General features: G+C 26.7%; 1 protein-coding gene across 1 annotated transcript; it reads right to left on the reverse strand.

The window, feature by feature from the left end:
- Nucleotides 1-1,890: 1,890 nt before the first annotated feature.
- On the reverse strand, nucleotides 1,891-7,993 carry LOC142321990 (mitochondrial import inner membrane translocase subunit Tim13). The gene is made up of 3 exons (XM_075360556.1): nucleotides 7,795-7,993; nucleotides 6,567-6,635; nucleotides 1,891-2,443 (listed from the first exon to the last, which is right to left on the reverse strand). The coding sequence occupies exons 1-3, from the start codon at nucleotides 7,894-7,896 to the stop codon at nucleotides 2,345-2,347; spliced, it is 270 nt and encodes an 89-aa protein (XP_075216671.1). The 5' UTR covers nucleotides 7,897-7,993; the 3' UTR covers nucleotides 1,891-2,344.
- Between the last annotated feature and the right edge of the window lie 8,234 nt (nucleotides 7,994-16,227).

Consider the following 16,227-nt stretch of genomic DNA (forward strand, 5'->3'; position numbering starts at 1 on the left):
ATATATTCATTTTTTGATTACATATTTCACATCCAGTTCAAAAAACCTACTGCATCTAAAGCAATCAATTGGACAGAATCAAACCAGTCTGATGTCAATTATTGCACAATCTAACCTGCACCATAAGAGTGATTGATTTTAGCTCCTCATTGATGGTATTAAAACAATCTTCTGAAAAAACATGTTTCAGATGTAAATAATCTTTTTTTAATACATATTAAGGTCTCGATGATTTGAAGTTTTTAAAATATTAAATAATACCAACAATGTCTACAAAACCATGATTTTGAAACCAAAATTAGGTAGTAAAAAATATCGCGTTAACTGTGTGATTTTTTACATGTGCGCAAGCCAGTATTAGTGAAAAATCTTCTTTGTGTTGATCAATTCTTTGTTCTTTTCACTAGTTTTTTATTTAAATATAACATAACCCTTAATGAAAAAACATTTTTGGTTAACTTTCATGTAAGTTTACAACTAACTTACATGAAGCACATATTTTGAAATCAATTTCAGTAATTAAAACTGTCTAGAGTGACAATAGGTTTCATATGTAAGTAAAAGTTCTATAATTTACAGAAAGAATGGAAATTTTAAATGCTTACAAGATTTCTTTTTGGAGTTGATTATATAGCTTCCTCATTAGTGATGTTAACGGTGGCACTCCATTGCTGAAAGAACTACATAAATAATTCTGAAAAGACCTACTGGAAGAATAATTTCTATGTAATTTGAAATTTGAAAGCAAGTTTTTGGCAATAGTTAATATTTAAAAAATTGTATATAATAATTGTAATTATTTTTTACCTGTAGATAAAAATAATAATTTAGGTGCATACGATATTAAAATACTGTTAAATATAATTCTATTGTTTAATTTAATAAACAGAAATAGAAATAAGTTTTTGGTCTAAATACTGCATCTATCTTCTCATCAGTTGCTTCTGATTACTTTATGAGTATGTAAATTATCCTGAAACCCAAGTTTTCTCATATTTTAATAATTCAGTTTGCTTGAATGAGTCAATGCTTTTATAAATAATCTATTTGAATTTAACTCTCCTGTATGCTTAAGTAAATTCATCAATGTGAAATTCTACAGCTGAAATTCAAATCTTAATTGGTCAACCCTAGATTACAATTATACGACCACTTTTGAACTTTCAACAAACTTCTAAAATAACACTCATCAAAATGATTGTAAACCACAACTTATATGACTTTTACCATATTACTTGCGATTTTTTAGTAAATGTGACATAGTTTTACAATCTTTACAACCAGAAATCTTTAAAATATTGTTCATCAAGCACCTAAACTTTTAGTTTAATTATTAACTATATATTAACTAATATTTTGGTCAATATATTAAAATAGTTATAAATCAGCAATTTACAAATGATGGCAGGATCATTTATGTCATGGGTTTTGATTCTGAAAATATCATACTTTTTATTTGGATTTTTTTTTTTTACTATACATATTTTAATTACTGAATGACTCTCACACTAACTAACTTCCTCTCTATGAAGATAATCAATAACTGAGTCCTACATTGAACCTGGTCTTAGAATATATAGTGAATGTAGTAAACTTTATAAAAACTCGGTTGTTGAAGTCAAGATTTTTAAAAAGCTACATGAAGATACACGATCCAAACACATTTCTGTGTACTAAAGCACTTTGTGATTGTTGTACGTTTGAATGTGTCAAAAAATTTAAATTTTTCAGAAGAGGAACAAAAGTATACTGAATCCATGTTTGCTTACAGAATTCTATACCATATTTCAGTGAACTTCCTTTATGGAAAAATAAACAAGTTACTATGCAAAAAATTATAAAGAAGGAACTGGATAAGTGAAATGTTATTTGAAACAAAAATAATCAATGTAACAAAAAAAAAAAATTTTAATTTAATTAATTTTTAGCTAACCTATCTGTGTACTAGATTTTCTATTGCAATATAACAATAATAATGATGTTAACTATACCCATAAATAACATTTTTTATTATAAAATAACCTAAATTTTAACAAATTTTGATACATATGTATTAACTTAGGAAAGTACACATTAATTATATAAACATATTTCATTTTGACGTAACCAACGACATTCTCAAAAAGATGTTATCAGTAATTAAAATAACAATAGAAATCCTGTATTAAATGTTTACTAGTACATTAAACAATATTTAAGATACAATAATAATCACTGTACTTTGGTAACACTTATTACTAAAGAGGTACAGCAACACTCGTACTCTACAAAGAAACTGGCAGCATATCTTTCTTTTAAATGGATAACAGTTTCACCTAACAGTCATACAATATAAACAACAATTTCACATCCTATGTCTCTCTCTCTGCAATCTGTTTGTATAAGCTTTTGACACAACATTCCACGAATCCATATAACGATCCATGCACATGGCAATACATTTCTGAAAAAAAAACACAGAACAAACTATCAGTTTTAGTTCAATAAATTAACTGTTATAATAAAATTAACAGAAAAATGTTACGTAGCTCTAAGTGTGAGCTAAGAATCCCTAGAGTGTCAGAATACATATATTTTTTAGTCTAAAATTTCAAATCTATTTTAAAATTTTTAGATGAAAATACTTTAAATACCAGAATTATGTCAGGCAACAAATCATAACTAAATATTAAGCAATAATGACAAAATTAAAAAAAAAATTCTTCAAATTGTCTATGTTAGACATGTCATTTTTATTTAGTAAAGACTTCCATTATGTGAAAAAATACTTACAAGAGAGCTTTAGAAAAAACTTTTGCTGCAAAAAAATTAAAAAAACAAAAACCAATAATATATAAGAAACTAAGTATTAATTTAAGAGTTAAAAATGAGATGAATTGAATATTACATCTTAATATCATTCTCAGATTAACTAACAAACTTAAGATATATTATACAAATGTAGGCCAGAAATTCATTATTTAATTGCATCAATTTTTACACCATACTCATAATTCCATTGCAATTTGCAGTGCTAAATCATAAATAAATTTATGAAATTTATTAAATTTTGTTTGCTCAGAATTATTTATATGTGCTATGTTAGTTCAAGTAGCCCACATTAATCGCAGATGATGTGAATTGTTAACAGGTTTTTTATAGTATAGATTCAACTAAACTATAATTAAATGAAGCAGAAGGGTAAAAATACCCTTTTTCTTTTAACTCTGTAAAACATACCAGGAAAAAAATGATTGCTATAATGTGAAAAAAAATATATATATATACACATATATCATGGATATATGATATATACACATATATCATGGAGCAGCAGGAAGGTCAATGATCTTATATTTTTCATTCTATGTAAGTTATTTATATTTTTAACTATCAATTGCAAATAAATAAATTCCAAAGACAAAAAGGATAAAAGATAGTAATAAACTTTTATCTTTCAATTTAATTCTTCTATAAATTAATAACGAGTTTTGTAAAATATTATTTTACAACATTTGAGCTTGTTTATTTATTTGTAAATAATGTAATTACAACTTGGATATAGCATAATTGGAAATTACTAATTCTTTCCATATTATACATAACTAACTACTACTAATATAATATTATGTTCATATGTGCTAAAATATTAGTTAAATAGTAGATATTAACACTATTAACTAAGATAAAAAAAACAAACTTTTTTTTTTCAAGAAATTAAACTAAAAAGTTTTGGAAATTTTTTGTTATCTGTCAACCTCTAAAATAGAGTAGTAGCAGCATTTGTCTTTCAGCCAAAAGATTCTGGATTCAAACCTTGATCAAAGTTGGCATTTTTCTTACACTACAGAATTCAGCGAACACAAAAGTAACTGTAATTGGGTTGCCTGCTGTTTTGAGAATAAATAAGTAAATATATAGCAACATGGTATATCGACTTCCGCCTGGGAGTCAAGTGAATCTCAGTCAAAAAACAAGAGTGAAAAAAAAAGAAAATAACTAATTGGTAATAGTTATTTGAACTTAGAAATGGTATAGCTTCTTTTGATATGTTGTGACTTTTTGTTCACTAAAAAAACAAACATAATAACCAGTAATACCCTTTGGTAAGCATTTTTATTTATATAAAAACTGTTTTCACAGCTTTTTAAAAGCTATTAAATATTCATTAATCGAGATGTTTACATGTTTTTAATATTTAACATTATGCAAAATGAATTATGCCATTTTTATTTTTCTCTGACAGCAAGTTTTACATGGCTTAATAAAAAAAATATATTTTTATCTATAGTCAGATGGTGCAGGTTACAATCACATGTTTTACTGAATTTTACAAATTCTCAACAAGAAAAATTGAAATTTCCATTTTTCCGTGTATATTCTATCAGGTGTGCAAGCTTCAGGGTTCAGAAATTTCTAGGATGTATAAAAAAGTTATTATGAAAAACTTTTTAATTAATTATTCATACAAAAAATATAACAGAATATGTATTAAAAAGAAATAAAATAAAATATGATTAATTAAATATAGAAAATAAAATTTTCAACATTTTCTCGATAAACTTTTTATACGTTTCAGGGCTGTTTCAAAATATAGCAAACTGGTTTAGAAAAAAACATGAAAAAAAAATCAATTGTTAAGAACAACATCTATTTAGAGAAACAATATTTTCAAATTTAAAATGTCTATGTTAACTGAAACAGTTTTGTGACAAGTGAACCTTTGTAATTTAAAAAATATTAATTTTTTGGAGACTGAACAAACTGATTGTTTTCTGAAGGATACCTTCACTTTGTTTTTCACGGGTTTGTATTATTCAATATTCTTTTGATTTCAAAATTTTTTACCTTAAGGAAATTCACTAACTTTTACAATGAAATTGTTTTTTTTTGTGGTTGTGATAAGTTTTAAATGGGTTTGTTAATGAAAGATACAATAATTTTTCTGTAACTTTTACTGTTCTGCTGATACTTTTCTACAAATCTTAAGTAATTCAGTTACTTTCTATTTATTTTATTTCAGTTTGAATATATAGTTTACAAAGTGACTGGCTTTATTTGTCAGAAACTCTGATGCCATATTGATGTACATAATAAAGATCAAACTCAAATGGAAATCCAAAGTCCCAAATATGAACAAAGTAAAGGTATCACTTTTAGATCAAAATAAGATTACCACACTTGGATGGCTTGGCATGCTGATTTGCAACAGTACATTCAGCTCTGTGAAGAAGGGAAAGAAAAACCACTTACACTGCTTATTCTTCTTAGTAAAGCTGCCATGGGATTTATTCTTGAGATTTTTTATTCTATGGGATTTAATGATTGTAACACTTTACATTCATATGTGTACAGATGCATAAATACACATACGAGGAATTCTTTACTATCTAAGAAATATTAACCTCCAAAACACGAAATCACAATGGAATGTATTAATATTTCTTAATAAACTTTAATCATAACTGTTATTGAAAACATGCCAAAGTTTTTACTTAAGTAAATATTGTATGTTTAAAAGCAAAATATAGTTTAAAATAGAAAAATTGGACATAAATCTAAATTATTACTTTTTACAAAATTTTATATCAATTAACATAAATAATTTATACTACTGAAATAAAAAATAAAAACTACTGGTAAAACTAATCATAAATGGGAACACCTTCAAATTTTTTTCAGCTTCAAAACCAATTTATGAACAAATTAAATTGTCTTTTAAATAGACCAATTTAAGCAACCTTGATTTATTATCCATATGAAAATAACACTTGAGCAGAGATTCATTGACTTTATTTGTTGCAAAAAGTAGAACTACACAAAAGAGACATCTTCACAAAATACTTAAGTACTCAATGAAAGTCAATTAAAAAGAAAAAAAAAAGAGAAAAATTTGTAAATTTTGTTGAATAATATACTAAAGACCTGAGTTTCACATAATAATCAGTTTCATAAAAATTTTAAATAATATAATCTTACTTACATGAAAAAGCAATTGTAACTAATAGAAATTTATAACGTTTTCTTCTTTTAAACATGAATTTTGGTTAGTGGACTGGCATAATAAATTTATAAATTAAAAGTAAAAAAATACTAACATTATTAAACAATAAATCTACATATACAGCTGAAATAGCTTCATTTAAATACGTCTACTATCTTAAAACTGTAGAGTTAATCCAGTTTTTGGGATATAATGTCAACTTTTGTTTGTATATTATATTACATTTGTACACTTAAAATAAAAATTGAAATTCAATTTCAAGTTGCAGTAGTATGAAACTGTTTAAAATTTAATTTTAAGTACTCCCTCTTTAACCAGATACATTACAACTTAAGAAAACTCATTACAAAGCCAGTAATAAAATTTCAGCACCCATAGATTTGCAGCAGTGACAGAATATTATAAAAAGCTATATGATAGCATAAAGAAGCAAAGTATTTTAATGCAATGCATAATTTTAACATAGAAGTTCTAAGTATACTCAAAATTTTTCTTGCTTGCTTGCATGAATTCCTGAAAAGTTCGTTATTCTTCACTTAACATCATATAATTAATCTAGTCTAATTCAAGTTGCATTCTTTACCTGTTCAGAATTTCCTAATGATGTTCCTGGTTTATCAATACATTTTTTAAAACATTTTTCTGTCATTTTCTAAAAAAAAATTCAAACAAATGAATTATAAAATTATAACTAACATTATATTATTTGAAGCAAATATATTACGATTAAATATAGTTAATTTATCGATCAAGGAATAAGTGATTAAACTTCAATAAAATAAATTATAATTTAACAAGGGGATATGCAATATCCAAGTTTATAACTACATATTAACAATTACAATTTTGATAATAGCAAAAATAAGATAAGAATATCAAACAATCAGAATACTCAATGAAATTTGGAATTAACCTATTTTAGAGTAGGTTAAAGGATGAAATAAAAGATATACCTCACCACATTCCATTTTTCAGAGATGAAGTGTAAAGCGAAGTGTATATAGATTAAAACTTTCACAATTTGTGGTAGTTTTAATGTAATGTTTACATTACCTTTAGTTTAATTTTTTTAATTTACAATTAACATATTCCATTAATAAACAAACATATCTTCAGAAAAAAAATAAATATGTATATAAACAATTTCTTTAACCTTCAAGATAAAATGGAAAAAATTCAGCTTCTTTTATTTTAAATACATCAATTAACTTTCCAACCCAGAAAATAATAAGTAACAGATGAAGCATAAAATATAAATGCAAGCAAATTGAGCAGGATGGAACTACAGAATTTTTACCTTCATAAGGATGGAGAGTCAAATTAACATTGCACACCTCAACTCTGATGCCAGAATCTTCTTCAAACATACAACAGAAAATTGTTACAAGACAAATCTGATCTGCACTCTACATTATTATTAATGTTAAAAATGTAACATATAAACCATGCTAAAGCAACAGCTAAATAATGGATGGTAATTAAATTTAAGGATGTTATGTAATGTGTCTGCTTTTAAAAAATGAAGAGTATAATAGAAAAAATTACTATTAGGCTCTATAAAGCATTACTTTTCATTTTGTATTTTAATACAAAAATTTTTAAAAACTGCCTAAAGTTAACTTATAGGAACTACATTAATGACTTGGCCTTATATCTTAAGAAATGAAAAAGATTTTAAAGGGAATTCTAACAAATAACCTTAATAAAATACTAAGTTTCACTAATTCTCAACAACCTTTACTTCAAGATTACAATACTTCCAGCGAAATTACACAGCACATGCAAATTTGAGGTTAATAAAATAATCTAACCGTTAATATTTCTTGAGCATTTGCTATAGCAATTTGTTCTTTAACTTGATCCATCAGTTCATCGCGTTTTATTGAAGTTCCACCAGTTTGTAACGAATCCATTTTTATTTTTTTCTTTTAAACAACTAATTTCAAACTACAAGAAAAACAACCGACAAGAATCTAACCTCACTTCTAACAAGGATATTGACCTTAGTCTTTTAGATCATTAAAGCAATGATTTTTTTCTACAGCTGATTTATATTTTAATTGAAAATGAAAGTAGTTTCAAATCTTATTTTTATTGAGCCCCAAAAAATAATTGTAAAGTAAAATAAATAGATTCATCGATTTCATATAGCTACTATAACAAGTCAGTATTTTATTATATTAAAAATATTTGCATTAAGAAACGAGTACAAGTAAATTTAACATTAATATAATACGCTATTGAAATGATAATATAAATCGAAACAAAAATAGACTCTGTAATTATGTTATTAATCGTGAAATAAAACTGATGAAATTGGCGATAAAGTGTGCTCAAGTACACTAACAGCAATTTGAATGGTTAAATGTTTTTACGAAAACTTTGTCACACTCAAGAGTGCTGCAGATGCGTCTGTAATTCCTATATTAGTGAATGAGCAACTAGATTAAGTAATTAAGCAAATTAATGCAAGATGTGCCTAGCAAAGGAAGGATAATCAAGCACATTGCTATAATCAAAAATTGGGAAATCAGAACTGTTGCTCTCTTGAACACCGACAAAATGCATCAACAGTTATGAGTATCTTGACCAAAAGATTTTATCATGAGAGCACTATTCCCCTTTGATATTCTAGTGTGGTAGTAAATTAAATTCTGGCTATTGTTTTACCTTGTAAGAATACATGGTAGCGAGTTTGAGGAACTAAACTTTTTTTTTTTAATTTTGTCCATGACACTTGAAAATGAAAATTATATAAAACTATCAATTTACTTTTTCTCATCAACCAACAAAATTTATTAAGTACAGTGTATTTTCTAAACTCTTGTTATAATCCTAACAATCTTCGGAAACTGAAGGGCAACATAGAATATTTAGTTAATGTAGAATATTAAGGTTGTCACATTGATAAAAATGTCATTTTTATCTATGAGGTAGGTAGATGGTTGATTCTACATCGTTATGAAGGGTTCTTATGTGCCTCTTTCCATCTTCGTTTACTGGAGTGATGAAATTATTATTTTTGTATGATTGTGCTGTTATTTTCAACGAAAAATTATTATGTAGGTATTTTATTTTATTATACAGAGTATTATGTAATGTTTTCTGTATGATCTTCAGGGTGCATGAGTGTTCATAATATTGAGCCTGAGGTCTGCATAGCTGTTTCATACTTCTTAGAGTGTGTATTAAGTAAGGCTAGGGCCCAAAATTGCACCATGTAAAAGGGAGCTGGGGCTGCATCACAAACAGATTAAAACAAGCATATCTATATGTCGGATTATAGCTTTTAGAAATTCAGTAAAATTTTTAGCTGGAGCGAATTAGTCTTACCATTCATATCCCATGAAAAACCATCATTCATTACGTACAACTCACTAGATGAAGATCCAACCATCAGCAAAGGATACAAGTCTGTACTTCATAAATTAAGTTGCCCTTTATCACTGTGTTTTGTTCAACCAGGCCAGTGTGCCATCACCAAAGAGTCCTAGAGTTCAATCAATGAATCCTAGGCCTACTAAACTATTAAATTCTACAATTTTGCTACCTACTGGTATGCAAAATGATTCTTTTAGAGTCACATAACTGATCATATTGAACAGGCTTCCGAACTCAATCTACAACGACAAGCATATGGTTCTTTTAAGAACTACTTTTAGCCTTAAACATGTGGGCTAACCCAATTACTGATTCAGTCAAACCTCAGGAACTCACAGACCAAACCTCTCTTTTCAATAACAAACCATTATGTTGGATGCTATCGTGCTTCAGCTACTTTTTCTGTCTATCTCAGAACCTGACTTCCTAAGCCACCCTTTTCAGGGCCATAAGTACTGAAATCGCCTGTTGTTGCAAGAAGATTTCTACTAGGGTCATGGATACACTGAGATTACAAAGCTCCAAGGAAGGTTGTAACTTTGTGTATAACATTCAATTTGGAATGTAAATTAATTTTATTTTGATCATATGATGATCATTAAGGTTACTTTTTCTGAGATATGAGATGAAAAGAAAATCATGGAACAGGAACAGATGGATACAACAGTGGTGCCATGGACCTGCCAACAGAACACCACATGATGGTGAAGAATAGAGATTATTTCTATTATTGTGATATTAGTAACCAATTTGTTATGTCAAATAATACTTCTGTTGAGTTAGATGGTATTTTTATGTGTTGTATGCTGATTAAAAAGTTAATGGTTTCTATTTAATTAATTGCAATTGTATGAGTGGTTGTTATTATATCTCACATAATTATACTCATATAATTGTAATTACGCAATTATGTTAGTAGCGTATATGAGTCCTACATTTGAGAAATTCTGGTGGCAACTGTATTCTAACTTAATTGCTTATTACTTATATTAAAGAATTGTATTTTAACCTAAATAATCAATAGTATCCAATATTAAAATATATGCACATACATATACACACACACACACTCTCAAGTTTGTATGCTATTGGAAGATAATTCAAAATCAAAATCATTGTTGTCTTCTTCAGTACTGCCTGATTACTTCATCGCTGCTTTCGAAACACATTCACAGCTGGCTCAGGAACTGGAATAATTTCACTGTGAGGTACAGGCCTGATTGCAACGAAGAATATTTTACAGCATGTTTAGATTTTTTAGAAATTCCAGACACACTTGTTAAACAAAAGTAACAATCGGTTACATGATACTTTGGTTCATGCCAAATTTGCCATTTGGTACACCAAATGACAAAGCCTTCCGTGTAACGTTCAGCCATCCTCTTAAGTATACAGAACAATTAGTGCATACTGTATGAGGAGCCCATGTTATTTCCTGGTCACCAATTTTAACACTGAAAGTACAAATTATATGCTTTTTAATTGAATGTGTAATGTTCTTTCTATTTGTTTTTATGATAAACTCACCACACACATAACAAAAGCCATCCATGTCATTTATACAATTTTGAGGCATTATGACACTGCACTATTAACAAACTTAAGATAGCATTAAGACTGAACAAAATTAATTCATTCCTAAATCTAGTGCTTAATAGAAACAACACAGCTGTGTTTTCAGCTACATGTTTTGACCTGCACACACATGATTTATCTTTTCCATGAAGGTTCACTCTCCAGTATTAGCTATGGATGTCATAATATGTGAGTATGATATGATTTAATTCTTTGTTTAGTACTGTTTATTTATAGCTTACAAATTATGTTAACAAAGTTAAACAATAAAAAATGTGCTAACAAAATACAATATAGGAGCTTAAAGTGCTAACTATACATTGAAAAATGAAAAAAATTCTTTAATTAAAATTAAAAATTTTTTCAAAATTGGTGGGTGATAGAAAGATTTTGATCAAATTAGTTTTCAGCATCATAAAACAGATTAAAATCATGAATTGTATGTTAGGAAACAATTATTATATTTATCAATGAGGTTATTTCAAATGTCTTTTTTTAAATTTCTTTTTTAATTTTGGTTGATAAAATATTTATTCATTATTATTACAACTTTATTAAGTATTTTTATCAATTATAAAAGAAATCTAGTTATTAAGTAAAACACTATTAATCTCATAGACTTGAATGTAATGTAAATTTTGTTTTTATATTCTTTAACAGATGCAATTGTGTAGCTTTCAATAATCTGTGTTTAAAAGAAATGAAATTGAATTGCAGTATTAATTTGTTAAGAGTTTTTAAAATAACATATAATAATTAACTAAGAAATTCATATAGTAATTATTTGTGTCATTTAAACAACGATAAATATTGATAAAATAAATTAAATTTGACAAGTATTATTTCATTACCAAAAAATATTAAACATTTTTAAATTAATTTTGTTTAAACTTTTGAAAAAACTTATTTTAATTGTTGTATAGTTTTATCATTTGTTTAATTGTGTACTGCAGACAATTAAGTATTGTAGTACAATTGTACTTATATTCTCCCATAAGAGTAGTGAATACATATTATACATTCACTACTTTTTGATGAGTTAATATGATACAAACAACTTTATTCATTTAAATGGGATTTATATAAATTATAAATAAGCTAATGGAATCACCTGTTATGATCAACAGTGAAGTCAGAACATGAAATAAATTGTACTGTAAGTTATATGATAATACTGCACAGGAGTGTGTATGATTTTGCACTCATTAAGTGTATAATATTTGTTGAATTAAATAAAAAGAAAAAAATTTACAAAACAAAAGTTAAATTTTTCTAAATAATGCTTTATCAGGAAGTTAGTTACAATCATCAAATTTTAAAATTATACTGGAATTTTATGAGACAATTTTTAGTTAGACCAAAATTTTTAATCTTATTATCATAATTAATGTGGTCTTATTAAAATACCAAATTAATTATAATAAAGACCAAAAGTTTACTACATGTATTAAAATGCATCAAATATTAATTAAAAATTATAAACCAAAGGAAGATTCTTCTTTCTGATTTTGACATTTACAACAACAGGTACACTGTGAACTGTACACATACTATTGCTAATTGGTTTTTCACTTTGGAGAATCTGAAAACATTGCATCTGCTTACCTGTAACTATCCATACATAATAAGGAAAAATATTATTTTTTAAAAACTTTTCATTATAATTTTGTCTTAATACTTGTTGCACTAAACTGATAATGAATTGATTAAATTGTGTCAGATGTTTGTAGGACATGTAGTTATAAATTTAGCAAGGCTTTATCAAATTAATAAAAAATAGAAAGATATAAAAGATAGATATTTGAAATTTAGAATATCTATTTAAAAGACTACGTGTTCAGATGCAACTCCATACCATTTACACAGCTTCTGACGATTCACTTGGCTCCATTTATATTATATAAGCTGGCTCCACACTACAATCAGTCAGTCTTCTTCCAGCCTTCTTTTATCAATCTTCATGGACTTAAAGGTTCAAACTTACAAAATATAACATTATATATATTCTTAACAATATGTCATTTATGAAATCATTAAAAGGCATTTTTATATAAACTTATACATAATCTTGTATTATTCATTCAAATATTAAAGGATCCTTTCTAATTACGAAGTGATAATGTCTACATTTATTTATTATTTGAACCAGCAGTAAATACATATAGGTTTTATCTGCAGTTCTGGTAGATTAAATGATAAGTTCTTCAAAAATGTAGATATTATATATATATATATATATATATATATATATATATATATATATATGTATATAGCCGCGGTCAGAGGACCAAAAAAAATGTTGAGATAATATCCACCTTGGTTAAGGTAATTACTCAAATTTGAAGAAACATCATTCAAGAATGTTCATATTCAACAATCTACTGCATAAAGGAACTCAGAGTATCTAGATCTACAATATCAATTATGTAACATCCTTCTTAATTTATTATTTCATTTAATTTATATTGTTTCATTATTTATGTAATACCCTTCATTCATTTCACATTTAATTTACTTTGCTAACATTTCACATTATTAATTTAAGTTATTTACTACCATTTTGGAATTGGAACAATTAATAAAACAAAAAGGTTCAGTAAAGGCCTCTATAACAAGAATTCGCAACTTTACTGATAATTTGATCCACAAGATGATAGAATTGACTTACAAGTTCAGTTAAGGAATCTTCTTGATTTGCAAGACAGATCATTCAATCAAAAATTGAGATGCAATTTGATGATGATGATTTATTTTTAGATAGTGAACAAGTCGAACAAGACTTGGCTATTACAGAACACAAATTACAACATTTAATAAATGATACTAATAATACAAAACTCATATAATAAAGAAATATTTAAACAAACACAATTACAACAAATCAACATACCTGTATTTAGAGGTAATGTGTTAGAGTGGGCACCATTCTTATTGCACATTTATTGACTTAGTTTCTTTTCTTTTGTTTTAATTCGAGGTTAAGATCTACCAAATAACTAAAGAAAATTATATTATTGCTCTAGAATTATTAAAGGTATGATTTGATAATAAATATTTAATTGCATCTCATAATGCTAATTGCATCGTAAGTTCAGATTCCATAAAAGGCGGATATTATCTCGATACTATGAAACAACTCTTTAATATTTGAAAAAATTCTGTTGCAAAATTTGTCAGTATAATTAATTTTCACTTTAAAGGATATTTTTAAAGGCAACAATTTAAAAAAAAAATTTTAACAGGCTAAAAAAGTATTTCAAACAAGAATCTAATGATCTGTTTTGAAATTATTGATCCTCAGGCTTGATTACACTAAATATTTATTCAGATATCAGAACCTGAAGATCAGTGCTACAGTTAATTTTTGGTGAGTCAATGTATGATGCTGGCATTTAAAAGTGACTGATGACAATACAAAAAGGAAAATGTAATTAAAAAAAAAAAAAACATTTTTAGAAAACAATATCTATACAAGTATTAAATTACTTGGTTTAAGAGAAGTAAAACATTTATATATATATATATATTTTTTTTTTTTCTCTCTATTGAGATATATATATATACTATTTCCACTCAATAGAGAGAAAATATTTTTATATTGAAATTACAAATCACAATAGTTACGCACTGAGAGTCACTTTAATATGACCACACTTCATAAATAAAGTCAAAATACAACTTATAACTTAATGTATCTTAACTTTTTTAACACCATTCCCTGATGACTGTAGTGAGAGTTTTGCATGATTGTAAGGCTGCCTGCAATTAAATAGTTTTTTTATAAATAAATAAAGAAGGACTGTAATTGTTCTTACAGATCATTCACTAATGATTAGCAAGCTAGCTTATAGTCAGGTGATTTCATATTTGTTCCTGATGAGAATGAGGATCCTGATGAATATTTTAATAATGATAGATGATTAAAATCATCTATCATTATTAAAATATTTTTGGTAGCATATGTTATAATTAATCTGTTATGTTATTATTAATTTAAACTGAATAATGTATTGAACAAATGGCTATAAATCAATTAAAGTACCTTTCAACAATGCATTTATATTAGCTTAACTTGAACCAATATTGTGTGTCATCTGCTTGTAGTGTTATATAGTGTCATCTGCTTATAGTGTTTGCCAAAAATTGGCAAAAATCAAGATCTCTTGCCCATGCAGCACAAAAACACCTTTAGTTAGCTGATTTCTGTCCTGTTTGGATATACAAAATGTCCAGGAATGTTCCCATGATTGTAAGGGCTTTACTTATATAAATGTCATTTTACCTACATACGTACAGAATATCACATGGGATATTCTTGGAGTTTGATAATTGTAGTTTATAAGACAGCAAATGTTGCATAAATAAGCTACAGTTCATTGAAGTTGTAAGTTATTGAAATAAATCATTAATAAATGATTCCTATTTAATAATTGTATGAGGACTATTTGGAAAGCAATTTCCAATTCATTATTAAAAAAAAAACACCAATTGATAAAAAAACAATTTATTTCATATATATATATATATATATATATATATATATATATATATCTCATAGCTACTTTTCTACATAATTGCCATCCAAATTAAGATACTTGGTTATAAATCAAGTACCTTTCAACAATGCATTTATATTAGCTTAATTTGAACCAATATTGTGTGTCATCTGCTTATAGTGTTATATAGTGTCATCTGCTTATAGTGTTTGTCAAAAATTGGCAAAAATCAAGATCTCTTGCCCATAAACAGTAAAAAGGTTTATGAATAACCTTGTCATAAAGCTCAGCCACCTGTGAATTAAGCCAAGTAATAACACTGTTTTTCAACTCATCATTTTCAAAATGCTGTGTTGCTAACTATTTCTTCATTTTCAGGAAAAATTTATAATCATTGGGAGCCATTCTAGGGCTATAAAGAAGATGATCAAACAACTCCCAATTGAAACTGTTGATTTGAAGTAGTGTGTGTACTGCAGTATGCGAACAAGCGTTGTCATGAAGAAATATGATGCCTGAACTTAGCATGCTGTGTCATTTGTTTTGTATGGCCCTTTTCAATTTCTTTAACGTCTTGCAATATGTGAGGAAAAAATTTTGCTTATTCTGTTATTGTGAATCAATGATTTTCTCAAATTTTCACATTGACATTTGCAATAAGTTCATTCATCTGTGACAATTGAGGATTGACCACTTCTTTCATTGTCATGAATATGTGTTCAATCTTCTCAAAACATATGGCAATACTGTCTTAATGCACTGTCACTCATGATATTCCCACCATATCAAGCA

The sequence above is a fragment of the Lycorma delicatula genome, chromosome 3 (genome assembly GCF_047948215.1).
Source record: "Lycorma delicatula isolate Av1 chromosome 3, ASM4794821v1, whole genome shotgun sequence".
NCBI classification, from domain to species: Eukaryota; Metazoa; Arthropoda; class Insecta; order Hemiptera; family Fulgoridae; genus Lycorma; species Lycorma delicatula.

Coding starts and splice junctions, on each gene's coding strand:
- LOC142321990 (XM_075360556.1), bottom strand. CDS start 7,896: ATGGATTCGTTACAAACTGGTGGAACTTCAATAAAACGCGATGAACTG. Junction 6,636..7,794: donor ATGCTCAAGAAATATTAACG/GTTAGATTATTT, acceptor ATTTTTTTTTAG/AAAATGACAGAAAAATGTTT. Junction 2,444..6,566: donor CATTAGGAAATTCTGAACAG/GTAAAGAATGCA, acceptor TTTTTTTTTCAG/AAATGTATTGCCATGTGCAT.